This window comes from Brachypodium distachyon, chromosome 3 (genome assembly GCF_000005505.3).
Source record: "Brachypodium distachyon strain Bd21 chromosome 3, Brachypodium_distachyon_v3.0, whole genome shotgun sequence".
NCBI lineage: Eukaryota > Viridiplantae > Streptophyta > Magnoliopsida > Poales > Poaceae > Brachypodium > Brachypodium distachyon.
This window is the reverse complement of record NC_016133.3, coordinates 13,173,416-13,194,749: the sequence shown is the minus strand read 5'-3', so window position 1 is coordinate 13,194,749 and position 21,334 is coordinate 13,173,416. Positions and strand designations below refer to the sequence as shown.

At 45.1% G+C, this 21,334-nt stretch overlaps 3 protein-coding genes across 3 annotated transcripts; 2 read left to right on the top strand and 1 right to left on the bottom strand.

Annotated features, from left to right (window-relative positions):
- Positions 1–3,128: 3,128 nt before the first annotated feature.
- LOC100835742 (lysine-specific histone demethylase 1 homolog 2) lies at positions 3,129–7,218 on the bottom strand. The gene is made up of 2 exons (XM_003573328.4): positions 5,589–7,218; positions 3,129–4,202 (listed from the first exon to the last, which is right to left on the bottom strand). Exons 1-2 carry the CDS (start codon positions 7,141–7,143, stop codon positions 3,439–3,441), a joined length of 2,319 nt encoding a protein of 772 aa, XP_003573376.1. The 5' UTR covers positions 7,144–7,218; the 3' UTR covers positions 3,129–3,438.
- A 366-nt stretch (positions 7,219–7,584) lies between these two features.
- LOC100836050 (beta-glucuronosyltransferase GlcAT14B) lies at positions 7,585–11,495 on the top strand. The gene is made up of 5 exons (XM_003573329.4): positions 7,585–7,757; positions 7,885–8,617; positions 9,278–9,353; positions 9,459–9,574; positions 10,569–11,495. The coding sequence occupies exons 2-5, from the start codon at positions 7,942–7,944 to the stop codon at positions 11,132–11,134; spliced, it is 1,434 nt and encodes a 477-aa protein (XP_003573377.1). The 5' UTR covers positions 7,585–7,757; positions 7,885–7,941; the 3' UTR covers positions 11,135–11,495.
- A 7,359-nt stretch (positions 11,496–18,854) lies between these two features.
- Positions 18,855–20,853, top strand: LOC100843571 (phospholipase A1-Ibeta2, chloroplastic). The gene has a single exon (XM_010236002.3). It carries the CDS (start codon positions 18,964–18,966, stop codon positions 20,461–20,463), a length of 1,500 nt encoding a protein of 499 aa, XP_010234304.1. The 5' UTR covers positions 18,855–18,963; the 3' UTR covers positions 20,464–20,853.
- Positions 20,854–21,334: the final 481 nt, after the last annotated feature.

Below are 21,334 nucleotides of genomic sequence, written 5' to 3'. Positions count from 1 at the left end.
CACTGTAGACAATCAGAACGAATAATAGTAGATAACTATGTAATTTTTTTTGGCCAAGTTTGTGGTAGTATGAACTCTGAGATTTGAACATAAATTTCTATGCCTACACGTCTAACGTTCATTTTGTTGTGCAAACTCTCGACTTGTATATACTCCGTTGATAAATAAGCATTACATATGTGCAGATAAAAAATGCAAATGCAGACATGAAAGAAGCATTTTTGCTTATTCAGCATCTCAACAGGCCTGTAGAAAAGGCAAATGCAGACGCGAAAAGAAATATTGCCTATTCAGCGCGCCTTAACAGGCCTTGTACAAGAGGAAAATGCAGACACCAAAAAAGAAGTGTTGCTTATTCAGCGTCGTAACAGGGATGGTAGCAAGTACCGCCTTGAATTCCATTTGCAAGAGCGAAAATATAAGGAATTTGACTGCACCTATCTTCTTGTGAGGACTGTGAACTCCCAAGGCCTCCCATGCCTACCTGACTTTTGCCGGCTCAAATTTCACCATATGAATAGTGGATTCTTTCATACATGATCATCCTATTTCCTTGAAATCTGCCTATAACACTGTCGGAAATGTCACTTGTTGGGAAAAAATAGTTTCCTCCTGACAGTCGCGGACTACATATAGTCAATGTCTTGAAAAGATGACTTGTGGACTTGTAGTATATCTGCTCGTTTCTCAAGTAATTTGCCAACCATGCATGTGCAATGTCTCATATACTCATAGTGTTGGTTCCAGAATCCAGAGGAAGGGAATTGAATGCAACGGTTCTATTCTTATAAGAATGGAATGTAATAATAGAATGGTTCTAGTTTTCTATATCCTACGGCCAAACATTTGAACTATTGGTTCCACTTGAAACTACTTGATTGCTACATTTTTGAGGATTGAGATGGTTAAGCATATTAGGAGAATATTCCATTTTGAGGAACCAAATGGTTCCATTCAAGTTTCATATATTCTACAAACCAAACATGTTGATGATGCTCGAATGTGGAACTATTCCATTACATTTCATCATCTTCTAGCAACCAAACATTTAGGAAAGTCAGAACATTATGCCGCCGATGACAAACTCGCCAGTATATATGTGTGGACTTCATGCTATTATTCTATCCATTTTCTGTTGGCCTGGGGCTGAGCGGATGCACCAATCTCTCAGGAAGCTAGCTCAGAATCTGGGCATGCCAGTGCGCTGAACCTGGAACACTCTTGAGGGTGGGAGAAGGCACTATCATTTTAGTTGAACTTTCCTTTTGATAGCTGTAACTGAATTGAGCCTGAAACATGATGACTCCCATGAATTCAATGGCTGGTTAAATATTAGGACAAAGTAGGCGTAATCATTGTAGATTATTCTTGTGACAGTATTTTCGATGGGGAAGGGAGGCTGCAGGAACCGAAGTTAAATTTTACACATGTAGCCTCTGGTTAATTTCGAGAAGGGAAACAGGGCCGAACAACTTATGATATGCAAGCATCGCCTCTCCTTATTAATGACACCAGTACGTTTTCATCTACACACTGTACTGGCGGCAGCTAAACCAGTACGGGAACGAGTAATTATTCACAGTATACTCTCCTTCCCGTTTATGACCCGACGTTAATTTCCTTGTCAAGGTCACGCCTGCTGGTCGATCATCTTTTGTCTGGCTAGTTCATCAAGAAAGCTTGTCTGCCCTCATTCTTAGCAGATTTTGTTTTACAATCCCACATTTTACAGTATGGCAATCAACCTTTCTTATCCTCCTGATCCATCTTGCGATGCGAAAGTTGAGTTGAGAGACCAAGTACCACGATCCTACCGCGCGGTAGCAAACATATTAAGTATGGAATTTCTTGGCACCGAATGCAATGATGCGACTGCTTCGATAATTTCCGGTGCCTCCCATAGCTACCAGACTTTTACAATCTCACATTTCACAATAAGAGTAGTATTCTTTCAGGCCTGATGATCAACCTATCTTCCTATGACCTGCCTATATCACCCTTTATTTGCTATGTCGCTCAAGAAAAGAAAGCATGCGGATGCTGAGGCAGAGGCGGATTGATCTGAACATGCTAGCTGCTGTTGAATGGCATTGGTCTCTGGGGTTGGTGTGTACGTATGTGTTAATGTATATAGAGTAAAATACGTCATTAGTCCATGAACTCAGCAAAAATGAACACTTTAATCCACGAACTCATAAAACACACACTTAAACCTCTAAATTGGGACTACTGTGTCACTTTAGTCCAAAAACGGTTCGGCGAGGCTTAATCACCCCACATGGACACCACGTCGGCTTCGGCGACCCCTTCAATGGCGTCCTCTCATCAAAATTGAGCATCGCGGGCTTGATAACAACCTTAGGTGAGGCGCCGGCTGCAACGGCGCTATTCTCAGGGCCCCAAGATCCCCATCTGGACAGGGCCGCCTTGCCCCCTCGAGCGGCTCGGGCATGATGATTTTGCAAAAAAAAAATCCTGAGAAAATCGAGTAGCAGCCCGCTGTCCTGGTCGAAGCCGACGTGGCGGTCACGTGGCGTATTTAAGGCTCGATGAACCATTTTTGGACTAAAGTGACACAATAGTCCCAATTTAAGGATTTAAGTGTGCATTTTTTGAGTTCGTGGACTAAAGTGTTCATTTTTGCCGGGTTCATGGACTACTGGTGTATTTTACTCTTGTATATACAAGGGCGTGTTTCTTGGTGTTGCGATTTTGCAAAGGTTCTCATGTGAAAATGGTAACGAAATGACAGCTAAAAAGGAAGGAAAAAAGATATGACAATCTGGAATGTACCAGTGCTGATTATCATGTGAGTAATATTTATTTTTTATTTCGTTTTTTTTCTTAGGAAACATTTAATAACTGTTAACTGCACATTTCAGTAGTTCCAGACTTCCAGCCATACTCAAAACTGGTCGCCTGCCTTTGGTTGCATTAAGCTCTTTCTTTCATCGCCAAACCATATATCACCTACAATCTCCTTCGTCTCCCTTGATCGAAATACCTACAGTTGCTCAATTGTGAAGCTTGGCTGAGAATTAAGGTCTCCAGAATTCCAAATCGCCAGAATTGGCTAGGTGCCTAATCCAGAGGAACAATTAAGCTAGGTGCCTAATCCAGGAAAAAAGTGACGCATCATGTATTCATCACTAATCATCCAAGTAAAAGGCAATTATTCTGATGATCTATTGGCAGCTGACAGTGACAGTTCACCCAAGTTCTAATCCACTCGAGTCCACAAACATTGTTGACAGGGTTGCAACATACAACCGGGAACTGGCAGCAGAACATGGCGAATCTTGGTCACTACAATGTGTAAAGTTTGTACAACACTACATTACAAAACAATCTTACGTCAGAGATGCATGCTTGGACCTAACTGAAAATGCTTCTCTTCAACAAACAGGAGAAAAAGAATCTTGTACTCCAGTCACGTCATCATTGTGCGACTTTGGAGTTCTTGGGCCGCTGCAGCCTCTTCCTGGCTTTCCGAGCGCTCAGGATGCTAAGAACCAGAGAGTTACCTACATCGCATGTAAAGTCGTAACCCATCAGCTTTACCCCAAGATCTTTGCATAACAATGCCAGTCTAGCTCGATCGTCGTCGCCTGCCAGTTGCAGCTGATTCGCCTGCTCTCTAGAGACAGTGGCGTATAAATGGAAGGCTTCCTGCGCTGCCTTCTTCTCAGCTGCAGGCTTCTGATCCTTTTGGTCGCCCTCTAGAACGGGCTTCTCTGGATGCAGAAGCAAATGTTTCTCAAGTGTAATCCTGAGCAATCCCTCAGACTCTGGGTCGTCGGGCGTCATAGAGGAGGACACAAACGAGAATCTCCCGAATTCTAGATCTGGCTCCGTGAAAAGATCTTCAAGGATGCCATCAGGAGGTCTAATGCTCTTCTGCAGAGCGTATTTCTTATGATCGGAATTCACTCTGCTTTCTGAAGCTCGGAGGATTCTGGAAGCTTCTCTTAGTCCGCTCAATAAGGCGCCATGCATCGTTGCAGGGTATGCACGGTTTGTTGCTTCTCCAGCAAAGAAGAGCCGGTCGTCACTGACACTTTCGGCAAGAATGTCGTAGTCAGTTCCAGAAGAGCCAACTCTGATGTGAGAGTATGAACCACAACAAAGAGGATCACTACCCCATCTCGTGCAAACTGATTGAATGGGATCAGGCACAGTAACACCTTTTGGGCCATATATACCTGCATAAATCAAGAAAAACATTTTCAACCCACTTTGCATTCATGATCAAATAAGTAAATGATAGGTCATCATAAAACAGGACCATGCTGGTTTGAATCCCTCATGACAAGTAATCAATAAATGATACATGCTGCTGAAGGGAAGGAACTAAGTAATTGGTAGGGGTATGGCTTAGCTAACCATATGGGTATACCTACATCATTATGGTTTTGATATTTACATTGTACCAAATAATCTGAAGTTTTCCTAAATATTTATAGTACAAATGATTACCTAAAAGTTTAGTCGTATGTTTGTGCCATCCTGAAAGAACCAAAAAGACACTGGCAAATGTTTCCACACACTCACAAATACCCATATGAGCATCAGTGCTTAAGTAAGCATAAAACTCTTGACTTCTGTCATGTTCTCTTTCCAGTGACGTGACAAAACCATAACAATTTAAAACACTTGCCATCTAATACAGCACAATTAATGGACATATTAGTATGTAAATTGGAATTTAAGACAACACAACATGGCACTTGAGCGCATAACGGAGTGACAATGAATCCAGTAAGTTTCATGCTACAACCATCCCATAATGTGTATAACAGAGGAGAACCAAGCATCGATCGGTTGGTTCTCTGTGCTAGTGCACATGCTGCCCACCTCCACCTGCATTCCAGGCCTAGCCTCGACAGGCTGCTCAGGTTGTGTCTTTCCATTATAATTGCAGCCAAGGGCTAGTCCTCCTAGCTGGTCCCATTAATGAGTATAACAGAGCCTATGTATGGAAAAGGCACGTCCAGTTGTTCTATTAAGATTTAAACCTACTCATAAATGAATGCGTATGGCGGTGAATTATGGGGTATCTAAGTCTGAACTGAAGACAACACTGGCTCTTTAATACATTACAGAGTGACAATAAGTTTAGTAAATTTCATGCTACAACTGTATATACATCAAATGATGGTTGCAACAGAAACTATGTATTTTGAAGGAACAGAGACTATGTATCAAAACAGCATATACACCTAATCATAAATCAACACATATCCACCAATGAATTAAGGAGTAACAATAAAGGCTACTATATTAACATGTTTCAAATGCAACTTTCCATAAGCATTAACAAAACATATAAATCAATTCGAAACTCACGCTCAGCATGATGCTATCCACACAAATACTAAGCATACACTTGCCTTAGAAATCCAAAATACAACGTCTTATGGTCGATTTCGATGGATCACCCATGCTATGTTTTTTATACCAAATCACAGAGAAAGTAAGCTTGAAATTCATACTATTCATTTCAAATTATTGTCCCAACTCCAACCTGGATGGAAGATAGTAGCTAGACTTATGAACATAATGGGATTGTTAAGTGTAGCAGTGATTACCTCTAAGAATACCAAGTACCCGATGAAGTGTGACGACAGGATCTACCTTTTCAAACTCCAAAGCAGCCTCTCCCGCCACAAGTGCGACAAGTACTGCACCACCAGAGACAGTATGGTAGCTGTAGAAGAGAAAGAATTCACCACGCTTGCTGCTCTCCTTATTCAAACACCCAAATGTGTCGATATCCTCATCCCAAAATACTGATGGGAACACCATGGCCACTTTGTTCAACAAGCCAAACCCCAACCTCTGAATCGCCCCAAGCTTGTTCTCAGGCAACTTGGGGTCAAACTCGATGCTCCCACTCTTGAGCACCCCGAGCGGGACAGTGCAGAGCGCCATGTCAGCCTGGAACACCTGTCCTCCTTCCACCGTGACGCTCACTCCATCCTCTCCATGCTGAATCTGCTCCACTGTCTTCTCGTACAACACTGGTACACCATCGCATAACGCGTGCACGAGCCTCGAATTCCCTCCGGCCAAGAAGCAATGGTCACCACCCATCTCATACTGGTCATCCTGGTCCCAATGCGCCAGCGAGAGCTCAGATAGACAACCAGCATTGGAGAACTCAAGGTTTGCCAGGTGCCAATCTAGAACCTCCCTCTCCTCCTCGCTTCTCAACACATGGTACAGCCTTCTCAGCGTTTCGATCCCTTCCCCCAGCGAGATCTTCTCGGCGGCGTCCTTGAGGGATTCCCGCAAGCTGGTGGCGTGGTCTAGAAGCCTATTGAACACCAAATCGACGCTTCTATCCAGCCTGGTGGCCACGGTCCGGCCGTCGGGGTGGTACAGCGGGCAGCGGTCACGCACCTTGTGAAGAGGGATCCCGAGCTGCCGGGCGAGCACGCCTAGCGGGTTGCCGTGGATGCCGGTGATGATGCTTCCGCCAAGCTCGACGGCGGCGGCGGCCTGGTCCCCACCCAGGCGTGAGGTGTAAACGCGGCCGCCGGGGCGGGCGCGGCCCTCGAGGACGAGCACCCTAAGGCCGAAGCGGAGGAGCTGGCGCGCGGCGGCGAGACCGGCAAGGCCAGCGCCGACGACGAGGACGGAAGCGGCGGGGCGCTGCGGCGCGTCGGCGGGAGGGGCGGCGGGGAAGGCGGCGGAGACCCCGAAGTTGACGTGGCCCTCGCGGGAGAGGAAGCCGTGGGCGGCAGCGACGAGGTGGTCGTAGCTTGCGGCGACGGTCTCGAGCACGCGCGCGCGCGGGAGCGGCACCCGCGGGTCGGCGCGCCAGGAGGCGAGGATGTGGTTGCGGACGACGATGTAGTCGTTGGGGGCGTCGGCGTCGGGGGCCGCCAGGAGGGGGCGCTCGGCGGGGAGGAGCTCGTCGATGGGGAAGCCCAGGGAGAGCGCGATCTGCGCCTCCGTATCCGTCTCCCGCTGACGCTCGTCGGCGGAGAGGCGGCGCAGCCTCTTGATGCGCCGCGACGGGGAGTTCCCCAGGTACGCCTGCAGCTCCGCGTCCACCAGCGACTCGTCGTACGAGGACGCGCGCGCCGACGCCGCCCGCCGCGGCGGCCGCTGCTGCTGCGGCGTCGGCGACGTCGACATCGCGCGGGGATTTGGTGGGGGGATCGAGCGGCCGGGGTTTTGCGGTTTTTGGCTGCGCGTCTCTCTTCTGCTTTGGGTTGGGTTTGCCTCGGTGCCTTTTGGGGGAAGAAGACGAGGTCATGTGTCCCTGGCATGCGGGACCCAGGCGCCAGTGGGTCTTCCTCCCGAGCGTGCGGGCTGACTCAGAAGCGGCGGATGACGTTGCGGCCTCTGTTGGTCTGGGGCCCGCGTGTCAGTGTGTAGGATGAGAGGTTGTTTACTTTCTGTATGTATGACGCAACGCTTCCATTCACTTCGTCTGAGGGCCCACGACGAGCGAAAGCCGTGCACTAGTTCATGGGCTTCATTTCAGCCTACGGGCCGGCCTAATAGTTTAGTTTAGGCCCAGGTAATTGTTTTCTCGTGTCAGTAGTGCTCTCCGTACTCCTTTAGCTTCGCCTTCGCTCAAAAAAAAAAACTGGTCTGCTCAACCACTGCAACCTGCTGCTGCTGCTCCAGAGCTTGCAGAGGACGAACGGAACCGCAATCTGGATCTCTCGCCTCGCCGTGGGAGTTCCAGAAGCTACCGGCCGGCGTCCAACTCCGGGGGTCTTGTGGGCGGCGAAAGCAGCTAGGTAACCCTCCTTTCCTCCTCGTCTTGATTTTGGGGTTTGCTGATTTTAGGGATTGGGGATTCGGGATGTGAGATGCGGATGGTGGTGGCTAGAGATTCGAGTTTGTTCATCAGTTTGCGGGATGTAGGGCGGCGGAGCAATCAAAGCACAAGCAACCAACACTGCGCTCAATGAGGACGAGCAGATGAGGAAGAACTGGGGCCTCGGCTCGGGTCCCGGCCGGCCGTTCAGTGACCGGCGGTGGCTGCTCCCGTTCCTCGCCAGCCTCCTCGTCTCGGCGACCCTCTTCCTCGCCGCCGCCTGCGGCCTCTTCGCGCCGCCCTACTTGGCCAGCGACGACGCCTTCCTCTTCGACGTGGTCTCCTTCACCGACTGGGATGACGGCAGCGGCTCGCCGTCGCAGCAAGAAGCCAGCTCCGTCGGCCCGGGGACCGCCAACCGGCTGTTGAACGGCGATGACGACAATGAGAACCCCGACAACGCCGCCGTGAACTCGGACGACTCCGACGCCGAGGCGCCGCGGCTGGCGTATCTCCTCGAGGGCACCAAGGGGGACGGGCTTCGGATGCGGAGGGTGCTGCAGGCGATATACCACCCGCGCAACCAGTACATCCTGCATTTGGATCTGGAGGCGCCGCCGCGGGAGAGGATCGACCTGGCCATGTATGTCAAGGGTGACCCCATGTTCAGCCAGGTTGGGAATGTTCGGGTCATCGCCAAGGGCAACCTGGTGACGTACAAGGGGCCGACGATGGTCGCTTGCACGCTACACGCCGTGGCGATGCTGCTCAAAGAAGGGCTGGAGTGGGATTGGTTCATCAACCTCAGCGCGTCAGATTATCCTCTCATGACACAAGATGGTCAGTGTTCTTGGTCCTTTGTATTTCCCTGCAGTGATTACTATTTTGTTCATGTCTAGGTGTCGTAGTCTTTTGTTGTGATGAATAACTAAATGGAAGTTCGATATGCATTCTTGATTTCCCATGAGAAAAAAAGGCGTGGCAAACCAGCAGATGTAGTATTTCAATTTCCCTTATTTACCTGCTGAAACTGTACCGTTGACTGATATAGAGCACTGTGGAATGGGGTTGGCAAAATTATCTTGCCATAAGATTAAAACCATTTGTAATATGGGACATCAAAGACACATAGGTTGCACTTTGCTGGACTGGCTTAACTAGATTTCCTTGCATTATCATCACTTATGTAGAGGATAGCCCTGCAGTGAAGGTTAGTAGCATTGGCAAGTATCACTTAGGTAGATGCCTAGAGGTTTGGGGCCCTGGGTAGGTTCCAAGTGGTGAAGCACAGAGGCTGTTGGTATTGTGTTCGGTCTGAACAGCCAACCGAACAGGCAGATGTTGGCAACTTATGTAGAGGATAGCAACTTATAGTGAAGCTTGAAAGCAACATAACTACAAAGGCATTGTGCTTGTAGTATTAACTGTTAGCTCATTATTTCTGCACAGTTATACATAATGCATTCCATACTCGATTGTTAACTGCTGTTAACTCTGCAGATATACTTCATGTGTTCTCGTCTTTGCCAAGAAATCTTAATTTTGTAGAGCATATGCAAATATCAGGATGGAAACTGTAAGTTTTCTTGCATCAACATTTGCCACTTGCTCGCATTATCTAGATTTTTTTTCCCTTTGTATCCCCTTCCCTTTTTCTGAGGTTTATGTGGTTTCATCACAGGATGCAAAGAGCAAAACCAATTGTTCTGGACCCAGGGCTCTATCTGTCAAAAAAGTTTGACCTTTCCACGACTGCTGAGCGGCGAGAACTGCCAACGTCTTTCAAATTATATACTGGTAGGGCTGGTTCCTGATTTCAGTATTTGTTGATTACCATTTCTATCCATAAGTCAGTACATTAATGGGTTGGTCAGCATTGTGTGTGGCCACTAACTGTGCAAAGTAGTTCAAGATTAAAGAACCACTTGTTTAAACAGTTGATGGAAGAAAGTTAAGCATGTTATCTTTTGGTAGTCCATAATCACCACTTAAACTGGGAACATATTGCTGCTGACAACTGTAGGTTGCTGATTATAAATTCCTCTTGAAGAAATAACTGGGACCTCATTAATCATTGAAGTGTTCCCTTCGTGTTCATATTTTTTTTTCATTGTGAACTCATTGCTGTCATCAGCTAATCTTTGTGTAACCTGACATAAGGGAGTGGTTGAAAGTGGAGAGCTCAGAGCGCTTCTATGCTTATTTCTTTCTACTGTGTAACCATGTCCTCCGATTTTTTTTCATTCTAATAAAAAAAATGCGTGCTTTGAGCGTTTGATGCGTGATCGAGAAAAATGTCCTCCTTTTTTATACAGCTATTATAGGTTATATAACATCTCCCTTCAAGTTGTACATTCTGCAAAAGAGAACAATAGTTATTTGTTGTATTCAAGTATCAGTCTGACGTTTTGTGGAAAAAATTACTGTCACCGATCCCTTTCGTTTTTGTTATGGCACTTTGTTATTTTCAAATGATAAAAACAAAAGAATTCTTGTTGACTAGTTATATGATCTTCATTTGCTGTAAATATTCACTTGCTAATGAACCAAAAATAGCATTCCCCAAAAGCAGTGTGTATAATCATTCGTTGACACTGCCATAATAAATAAATAAATTACCCTGTAGACATGGATACAATTAATTAATAGTAGAATAAAAAAAGTTTGTGTATAAGGTAAGGATGTGTATGTATACATCTTCATATGTTTGTTAACTATTAAGGCATGTTTTCTAGTGCAAGATCAATTTTAATTCATCATAACATCACAGTCTCCTTTGTTTGATCTTCAGGTTCTGCCTGGATAATGCTCACAAAAAACTTCCTTGAGTATTGCATCTGGGGGTGGGACAACCTCCCACGTACTGTCCTGATGTACTACGTCAATTTCATCTCCTCACCAGAAGGTTATTTCCATACTGTCATCTGCAACTCCGATGAGTTCCGGGGCACCGCAGTTGGCCACGACCTGCATTACATTTCCTGGGACTACCCTGCAAAGCAGCACCCGCTGACCCTGTCCATGAAGGACTTCAACAACATGGTCAAGAGTGGCGCGCCCTTTGCGCGGAAGTTTCCCAAGGAAGACAAGGTCCTGGACAGGATAGACCGTGAGCTCTTGCACCGCTCCGAAGGTCGGTTCACTCCTGGAGCATGGTGTGACGGGAGCTCTGACGGAGGGGCTGATCCTTGTTCATCTAGGGACGAAGACTCTGTCTTCGAGCCTGGTCCAGGCGCCGAGAGGCTGCGAGTCTTGATGAAGAAGGTGCTGTCATGGGACTACCGCAATGGCAGCTGTTCCTCGCTCTCGTACGATCAGAAAAAGAGAGACTGGTATGTTCCCAGGAGCAAAGGATGAATCTTTCTTGCTTGCTGATATGCAATCTTGTAAATGAAGACTTGACCCCTTCCACTGAAATGAACAATGCTGATCAATGCAAAGTACTCTATGACCAAGGAAGATGTCGAAACAGTGTTGTGTATACATGTCAACATAGCAGAACTACGATGCGCACGGCTGGCCATCTCGGGTAGTCAGTAACAATTGTAAAGGACTTCTTTTCCAGATCTGCAATCTTTGCTCTAGTCAAAACCAGAAAGGAGTCCCATCTCTCATTTGTTCTTTCAGTGACCAAGATTTTCATTTCCCTAGTTTTCTGTCACTGCACATCGCCCACCGGCAAATCGGAATATATCCGAATTTTGACTGACCTGAAAAATGAAACGAAATTCTGCTGACAATGTTTTTTCTTCACAAAGACCGAAATTAAAGCATCCAGAATAACCTGCTTTGATTACCAGAGATAATTCTGTCTGTCCGTCTGGTTGACAGCATCGTGTACAATTCATAGCACTGTACTGTTAGTACTCCATATAATTGCGTACGTGCGCATGACTCGAATATTCGTAAATGGAGAAGAATTCTGTGTTTGTCAAAAATCTATCGCTGAACCATTTTTTTCCTGCTTAAGAAGCCATGAACAGTTGGGTCAATTGCATGGACCGGCCGGTGGTAGTATATATGCAGCAGCAGCGTGCACACGTTAATTCCATGATTCCTTCTAATTTGTCGGCATAGTAGCAGCTGATTTACCGGCTTTGTGACTCCAAATTCAGATTATGTTGGATTTTATCTCCGGGACCGACGCTATGTAACGACCGGTCAGTAGAGGGTAAGACTTGGTTCAGTAGATGTACCGTTCAGTACTGTTCAAATGCCGGTGCTCGCGATTCACACACATTTTTTTGGTCTGTGTCAATCATGAAGCTTTATCGACACATATATACATCATAGGATTGGCAGTCGTCCAATAAGCCTTTTAGCACAGTTTCTGAATTTTAAAAAGGACAAATATATATAGCTAGTATAGAATTTGCCTTGCCCGCGGAGAAATAAAATTGTATTCACCTGACCAGTTTACTTGAAATCTTGGAACAAATTGTATTCTCCGGGCATCAGCCTAAATCACATCTTCGTTTAATGACTGTATATACAGATCTAAGGTAAACAGCCTTTTGTGTATATTTCTACATACTCACCGTCCGATAGGGATCCGACGGCTGCGTTGACTAGGGATATATTCTCCATTTCAATTCTGGAATCTGCCGCACGAGCAAAGCTGATCAAACGTCGCCTTTCATGTACTTGCAACGAGAAAAATCCAACACCAACTTTGCTCATTAATTTAATGTCACGCTTTTGAAAGAGAACGAAAATTAACCGGCATTAAGTAATAAGCAGCATCACCTTTGTAGTCTTATGTTCTTTTTGCCCCCCTTCCTCATGATGATGTCCTCCTCTTCTTCTTTTCGACACCCTTTTAATTTGTTCCCTCGTGTTAATTGGAGATCAAATGTGTCATGCATGTCCTGGCCTTTTAGTTTTTTTTTTTGACAGGGACCTGGCCTTTTGGTTAATTATTTACTGACGAGTGACACATGTCGCCTGGTGGAAATGTGATTAATTAACAACCGACAGGACATTGGATTAAATGTTGAAAATTTTGCCTGGTCGGAATAGTAGTATCAAAATGTCTGGCCGGTGATGCTGGTGGAACAATCAAGGTGATCGATGGATTCGCAGATTATTTTGTGTGGTGGAACAAGATCGGTGATCCAAAATTTTGTTGATTAACTAGAAGTTTCCCGGCAGGAGAGGAGGAGACGTATGTTTGGATTCCAAACTTCTTGATTTGGGGTTTGATCAGATAGACTAGCTAGAAGAGTGCACCGCCATGACAGATTTTTCTCCTGGAAAAATCTTGCGTAAAGGTGCAGAAAATTAACTTCGACGACAAGAGGCAGAAATACGCTATTACAAGTTAGCAAACTTTTGGGCAGAAATTAATATAGATTTTTTACGTACTCCCTTCGTCCCATAATTCTTATCGTTGTTTTAGAAGCACTATCTATGTTCCTAAATATAACATATTCTAAGGATAAAATCGGATCGGATTCGGTCGGATAGTACCCATACCATATCTTATTCCGTATTTTTTTATCGGATCCAAAAAAGGATACGCACGAGGATTCGGACACGGAAACGGATATGGTACAGCAGAGAAACCTCCATAAATACAGCTTTTAAAGGAAATCGGATTGGTCCAATAATTAAAAGTCAAAACCAGTTTTTTGTGCTGGAGATCTGTGATATGTTCCCTTTGCGGAAAGATGGATCGGCGGTGTGATTTTGCGTGTACCAGTTCGTATATATGTAGACCTAGCGACTGATGATTGACTAACTTAAGCCTTGTTTCACATTTCGACCGACATATGTACTTATACTTATGCTGGGGTTACAACTTTATTCTGTAAATTAAATATAGAGCTACCATATATACTTATATATATACTTAACAGGTGCATGCAGGTTCAATTAATTCCAGGTGAGTTTCAATAAAATGCCCTTTATCGATCAAAGTAAAAAATGCCATCTATAAAAACTACTCTACAATGTTCAGTTCCTTGATGGAGAGTTTGCCCAGACTTTTAAAAACTAGTCCGTACTAATAATCACATTTTTTTTTAATGTTGAATTGTGTATCACTACACACCGCCTCGAAAGTGAGTAATATTAGTGCACTCGATCAGTATTAAGATACGTGATGCAAACTGTTGACGACTTTCTTCTAAAAAATTCTTCGACACCATCATGCCTTTTATGTTCCTTCGTCGGAGCGAGAGTCGATCGGGTCGACAATTCTCCCGCGAAATGTTACATCCTGTCGGAAAGTTCGTACAGCCTGCGGTCGGAAACAGCATTGCATGCGCGCGCTTTCATTTTACGTGTCCGACAAACTCTCGTCTCTATCTATCTCTATCCTTCTCTCCTTTGACTTCAATTTTGGTCTCTCTTCTCTTCAGCTAGCTGGTATTCCGTACGTATATCTCACTCAACTTTTCGATGGATCGATGCAGCCAACGACAAAAACACAACTTAATTACAATTCTAACTTGTTTTACAAAACCAGTAAAAAAAGTAGTACACATATACTCCCTCCGTTCCGTATTAACTGACTCAAATTTAACTAAATATGAATGTATTTATGACTAAAAAGCATCTAGAAGATACATGTAACAGAAAGTCACTTAATATGGGACAGAGAGAGTACTTTCTCCATCCCGTATCAAGTGACGACTCAAATTTGTCAAATATAAATGTATCTGTAAAAAAAACCGTATAGATACATGTAATATTACGTCAATTAAGACCGGTCAGTCGTCAAATGCACGTACATTTCTGGAAGCATATATATGTGGACGATGCAGCTAGATTGCAGAGACTGCAGTCAGTCGTCGATGGATGAGTCTCCGGCCTGAATGCATGAATGCATGCAGAAATTAATAATATTCGCGTTCGACCAACGACGTAATGAATCGATCCTCTTATTCGATGGTGCACAGTCTTGGCCAGCGATATGTACGTAAGCTAGTTTTGGAGTCGTGTACGTATAGATTCTGACTACAATCAATTAATCCAACGACCCGACCGGCAGTTTTCTTACTTTCCAAGGCGTCAAGCAAGACAAGTACTCATCCTCCGTCGACTAAGGAAGAAGACTATAAGAGAGACAATTGCTGTCAAAAAAAAGGAAGAAGAGAGACAAAAGCAAAGACACAATGTAGGAATTTACCTACGTAGGTAGCTCGATGAATTAAGTGCATGTATATGCACTCACTCCCTCCCATTCAAAATAAGTGACTTGAATTTATATAAAAATTTATACAACTTCATGTCACTTATTTTGGAAGGGAAGTATTATATTTATTACCAGAAGAAGGGGGCCTAATTAACACGAAAGTCTCTAACTTCCGTGTGTGTGTCACGTACGCGAGAGGAGAAGAAAATCTATCAAAATTTCAGCCAAGGCAGTGTCGATCGACCTTAATTGCCTCTCTAGTGAATCCAGCTAGATCGCTGGAAGGAGTTGTATATATACGTACGTCATTGCATACCGGCTGGCTTGCAAGCATGTAGAATTAAACATATTTCCTCCGTCCAACAAAAAATGTCTTAAGTTTGTCAAATTTTGGATGTATCTAGACATGACTTAGTGTATAGATGCATTTAAATTTGATCAAATTTGAGACATCCTTTGTTGTACGGAAGAAGTATATATATTCCGCATATTCACCCAAATTCCATAATTTGCTATAGAACCAACCCTACGCGTATAGATGTCAGCTTTTTGGCTACATGCATGTGATGTACAATAGGTGGTGTATTTGTGTAGGACCAAATCCTTTGTTAATAGTCTTCAAGAGACCAGTGAGATGCGTAAAAAGATTAATTTAGTTGACAAATCTCAAGAGAGAGGAACCCCGGCCTTGACTTCAAAAATTAAGCCTACCTACCTGCATGCCTTTCTATGCCACGTGCCGATCGAACAGAACACGGCTCTGATCCATCGAGCACCAGACTGCCGGTGCGTACGTACGCCTGTAGAATGAAATATTTTTTCTCTGATTTATATATATTAAGTGTCGCTGCTTCGTACTAAATTGACGGTACTTATTATGGATTAGATTGAGTACTTATTTATGGTGAAACCGGAATAAATATCAGAATTTGATTTATTTTTGGTGAAACCGTATTAGAGCTTAGACATCAATATATTTTTCTTATCTCTAATTAAAATTCAATCAATTTAATTATAGCAAAACCGTTCATTTTTATGTAAGTTAGTTGGCCACATATATATACATGCATGAATAACGTCATGCATGACGCAAACCTGCGTACGTACCAGGTACTACTGGCAGGCAGCAGCAGCAGCCTGCCGGGATCAAGCCTAGCTAGTCTTCTTTGAATCCAGCCATACGCTTTCAATGAATTAATTCAGCTGATTAAGGTACGGACGCAGGCAGAGACAAATCCAGTGATTCCAGCTAGCTACAAGGAACGAGCAATACGCGGTGCACTGCACATACTGCATGCATGCATACCGGTGGAGTTTATTAGCCTGAATTGACCTTAATTAACTACAGCAGTTCTCTTAATACAATTAAAGTCTTGCATTAAGGTCAACTAACGTATACATATCTTAACCTCCAAAGGATGAGAGCCAATGCTTAATTTGGCTGCTTGTACGTCACCGTGCTTTCTTCTTAATATAACAGCTGTTCTGAAATGGAGGTCGTTGCAAGACCCAATTATATTAGCCATTTGTTAACTGTCTCAGTGGACTGACCTAAGCATGCCCCTTCTTTGTATGGAGTACACAAGATAAGTACACTACTCCATGTACTATTATATATATACTCTTTTATAGGGCCAATCCATGTGAGAACAGTGATCAAGACCAGTGAGAAGTCCTAGAATTGTATAGAAAGATTTAGTTGACAAAGTCCCCTTAACTACAAAAAGTCTACCTCTAGCTTTGGTAGCTAGCTTCAAAGATAAGCAGAAATCCAAAGTCCCTTAAATCAATTCCCCCAAGTTAATTGGTTCTTGGGTTTGGCTGAAACTGTGTTCTCTTTTAATGTCAGTTTCCATGGAGAGCAACTGAAATTTCTATTAAAATGTTTAATTTGAACTAACCAAGGGTCTTTTTTTTGTGCGCTAGAGTTTGACTTGTGTAATGCAGCATCCAATCAGGTGCTAAGCAAACAGTACGTGCTTTTGTCAGTTTGGCTTTTGTCTTGATATTATTAGACGATGGTATAAGCAAAAGGCCAAAACCAAAAGCATCTAAATAGATTTTCTTTCTGAAATTTCACCTAAAAAAGAACTTAACTATACCCTCACAAATTGTGCATATTATGGTGATGTGGCTATTTTCATGGATCCCGACATCCCCACCATCAGAGCAGAACAGATGATCAAGATAGAGGCATAGAGATGGTAGGATCGACGAAAATAGCCACATCATCATACACCTATGTCGCAAAGAAACTAACAATCCATTCGTACAAATAATTTTCAAAGATAATGAATATTGCACGATATATTCTTGTAAAATAGAGCTACGTACGTGCATAGTCTACAAACACTTCCCTTCAACAAAAAGTTACCAAAACTTGATCAATTCAAATAACAAGGATTATACTAATAAAGTTACAAAGCGTCTTGTGGAGGTTGGTATGTAGCGTGCTACTACTAGTACTATGCAGTAGTAGTACTGTTTGACTAAAATCCCTCCGGTGGTTATTCAAATCTTGAAAAGTAAAACAAAAAAAAGTATATATATGTAGGACAAGCAGGGACAAGTACTTTTGGCTATATATATATGTAGTCTTACTATGTGAGGTTAGCTGGAAAGACAAGGATGGCATGGACGTACGTGTGTGTAAGCAAAGAATTCATCGGACAAGGACTGAAAAAGTTAAAACAGGGAAGGAAATCCATCTGGCGGTGGTAGGAACATGGAGACTTGCTACCCAAGCAGCAGTAGTAGCAGCAGCTAAGCTAAAGGTAGGTGGCAACTTTTGAAAAGTAGTTAATCGTTGAGTAGAGTTTGACTAGAGAATGAATCTCTGTGTAACAAGGAGGAGGAATTAACAACCACACCGCCGTTTACTGAATCTACGCAAGATCACAGTGAAAGTGCACGGTAGAACAGATTCGATATCGCCATCGAATTTGTACACAAGCTAGCTCCCTTTTTTTATTAGATGATGATCATTGATCTAAAAACTTGGTGCAAGTCAAGAAACAGCAGATAAATCAATAATCATCTAGTGGCTATGCCATCTAACACACCAAAGATCAGACATCAGGTCCATCCATATACTATACAGGATGAAACTCCTGTCATATTTAGATCATCATCAGCTTTCTGAAACCTTTGTTGTAATTTATATTTTTGAATCGGATCCAAAAGCAGTGATTTGTAGCTATCACTAAAATATTGTGCAGCATGCCAGCATGTAGCTATCAACAAAATTGTTCCCGCAAAAAAAAATCAACAAAATTATCACTGTAGAAACAATTAATTAGATCAAAGGTTTAAACAAGCTGACAGTCAAAATATACTCTGCATTTCCCGACAGGGATAGAGACAGAAACAGAGTATATACAATTTGGAGGAGATGTTAATTAGAAAAATACTCCTCTGTAGAAAAGATTACTACGAATCCAAAAACAGCGATTTGAAACTATCACTAAAATATTGTATCGCATGCAACTATCAAGAAAATACTCCGCTGTAGAAACAAAAAATTAGATCAAAGGTTTAGAACAAACGGACAGTCAAAATATACTCTGCATTTTCCGACAGGGACAGAGACAGAAACAGAGTATATACAGTTTGGAGGAGGAGATCTCAATTAGAATAGAAAACATTGTACACCATGTACCTATCAACAAAATAATCCACTGTAGAAAAGATTAATTATTACTAGATCAAAGGTTTAAAACACTCTGCATTTTTCCGACAGGGACAGAGACAGAAACAGAGCATATATGAATATACAGTTTGGAGGAGATCTTTATAATTAGAAAATTCAATGAGGACTGTTGACATCAATTCAGTGATGTGAGCCATCAATTCGTCCGGATCGATCATCGTACAATAAACGAAGCTTCCCGCGTTGACGACGCGCGCAAATCCTCATCCACGGAGCCTATAAAAGGCCGCTCCTCAGAGCTCGCCGCCTCCGATCGAGCAAGAAAATTCATCCCTTCTTCTTCTCCGTTGGGCTAATCTCGTATCGTATGCCTCAAGCACAACACCGCTGCTGCCTTGCATGACCTCCGCCGCCGCGGCTCCATCGCCCTCCCTGCAGCTGCTCCGGCCAGCCACGGCGGCGCCGCCCAACTCGGTCCACCTCGGCAACCTCGAGCACCTCTTCCGCCACCGCGGCCAAGGCGCCACCGCCGTCGTCCAGCCCGTAGCTCAGAAGAAGAAGAAGGCGGCGCCGCTGCTCCGGCTGCCGTCCTTCTTCAAGCGCGGCCGTCCTTCTTCTCCAGATCCGGCCATGGCGGCCGCCGCGGACCTGTCGCCGCGGCTCTTCCAGCCGTCGCCCCCCGACGGGCCATCCCCGCGGGGCGACATCGCGGCGTCGTGGCGGCGGCTCCACGGCGAGGAAGGCTGCTGGCGCGGGCTGCTGGACCCGCTCCACCCGGACCTCCGGCGCGAGATCGTCCGGTACGGCGAGTTCGTCGGCGCCGCCTACTCCGCCTTCCTCTCCAACTCCGACGCCTCCCCCAATTCGGACCTGGACCATCTCGCAGGCGCCGTCCCTCTCCAGGACGCCGCCTACCGGGTCACGGCGCCGCTCTTCGCCACCTCCTCCGCCAAGCTTCCGCCATGGCTGGCGTCTCTGGCCGGCCCATGCGCGGCCCAGCGGACCTCCCTCGTGGGCTACGTGGCCGTCTGCGAGTGCCCCGACGAGGTCCGCCGCATGGGCCGCCGCGACATCGTCGTCGCCCTCCGCGGCACCTGCACCGTCCTCGAGTGGGCCGACAACGTCCGGGCCGCCCTCGTCCCGGCCCACCACAAAGATTCATCCTCCTCCTCCTCGTCTTCGTCTCCGGCGCCGGGCAAGGTGGAATGCGGCTTCTGGAGCCTCTACAACACCCCCGCCGACGCCTCTCCCGAAACCTCGCTCTCATCCGCCGTCGTCTCCGAAATCCGCAAGCTCCTTCAAAAATACGAAGGGGAAGAGATAAGCATCACTGTCACAGGCCACAGCCTGGGGGCAGCCCTGGCGGTGCTAATCGCCGACGAGCTGACCTCGGCCGTGTGCCCCGGTGGGCCGCCGGTGGCGGTGTTCTCGTTCGGCGGGCCGCGGGTGGGGGACGGGGAGTTCGCGGCCCGCGTGGAGGCCCAGGGGGCCCGAGTCCTCCGCGTGGTGAACGCGCACGACGTGGTGCCGCGCTGCTTCTTCCCCGGCGCCGGCGGGCGGTGGTACGCCGACGTGGGCCGCGAGCTCAGGCTCGACAGCAGGGCCTCGCCGTACCTCCGCCCCGACGCCGACGCCGCCTGCTGCCATGACCTCGAGGCCTACATCCACCTCGTCGACGGCTTCCTCGGCTCTCACTGCCCGTTCAGGGCCAACGCCAAGAGGAGCATCCTTAGGTTGCTCCAGAACCAGGGAGGGAATGTTAAACAGCTTTATATTAGCAAGGCCATGGAGAACATGAGACACATCCATGGCCTCGACGGCGGCGCCGGCGCCGGAGACGACGCTGCGGCGCCGGTCGGATCGCCGCTCGGCCGCCGTCTGCTTGAGTGCGTGCAATGACGAAACAAGATGTTTGTTTGTTGTCTTGATTAATTATTCCATGGGGGAAAAAATGGAGCTGACTTGGGTTAATTCTTAGAGTACTTTGGGTCCTGAGTTTTACCAAGTAAACAAAGATGATGTGTGTTGCTTAATTTGGTCAGCCAACACACGATTTGTATGGTACACTGAAGTCATCGAAGAGGACTTTGGGGTTGTGCAGCTAGCTCAAGATTTATTGGTTAAATTGGTACTTTGGGTACAAAGATGTGGTGCCATCATGTACTTTGGTGTGTGAAAAGGAAATCCTTGGAAGATTCCGGGATGGATAATGTGTTCATGTTATTCTGTGTAAATTGTGTAAGATATATATGTACAGAAATGATTGTTTGTGGTCTCAAGTTCACATCATTTATGCTTTGGATCAACATCCTATTGTTGCTGTCTCCATGTCACTCTGTGTGTACTAAAATTACAAATTAAGAAATGAAATTCTGAAAAAAAAGAAACAAAAAAAAACTTAGGAGGACAATTTTGCTTTTCTAGTTTCTAGAATTAACTTTTAGATATCAACTTATCGGTACCTTTTCAGAATATACTAGTATTCTTCCTACGTTTTCCTTCAAAGCCTTTTGATTTTCCTGAATCTCTTGTATAAAATATCATTTCCCTACAAAAAAAATTAACCGCCCATATTTTTATTAAAAATTTCTTTCACTAATTACAAAGAGTGTTTGATTCTCCATCAATTTTTGTTCTTTGAAAATTTTCTATTTATCGGATATGTTCCAAATTAATATTAACGAGAAATAAATAAATTTTACAAGAAGATTTTTTCTTTCAAATTTCCAAATAATCATAGTGATCATGTTTTTTTTTGAGGAAACACGGT

Bases quoted from the DNA above. Each gene is read 5' to 3' on its own strand.
- LOC100835742 (XM_003573328.4), bottom strand. From the start codon at position 7,143: ATGTCGACGTCGCCGACGCCGCAGCAGCAGCGGCCGCCGCGGCGGGCG. The intron at 4,203-5,588 runs GTAATCACTGCT...TGATTTATGCAG, and splicing joins GGTACTTGGTATTCTTAGAG to GTATATATGGCCCAAAAGGT.
- LOC100836050 (XM_003573329.4), top strand. From the start codon at position 7,942: ATGAGGAAGAACTGGGGCCTCGGCTCGGGTCCCGGCCGGCCGTTCAGT. The intron at 8,618-9,277 runs GTCAGTGTTCTT...TTAACTCTGCAG, and splicing joins TCCTCTCATGACACAAGATG to ATATACTTCATGTGTTCTCG. The intron at 9,575-10,568 runs GTAGGGCTGGTT...TTTGATCTTCAG, and splicing joins GTCTTTCAAATTATATACTG to GTTCTGCCTGGATAATGCTC.
- LOC100843571 (XM_010236002.3), top strand. From the start codon at position 18,964: ATGACCTCCGCCGCCGCGGCTCCATCGCCCTCCCTGCAGCTGCTCCGG.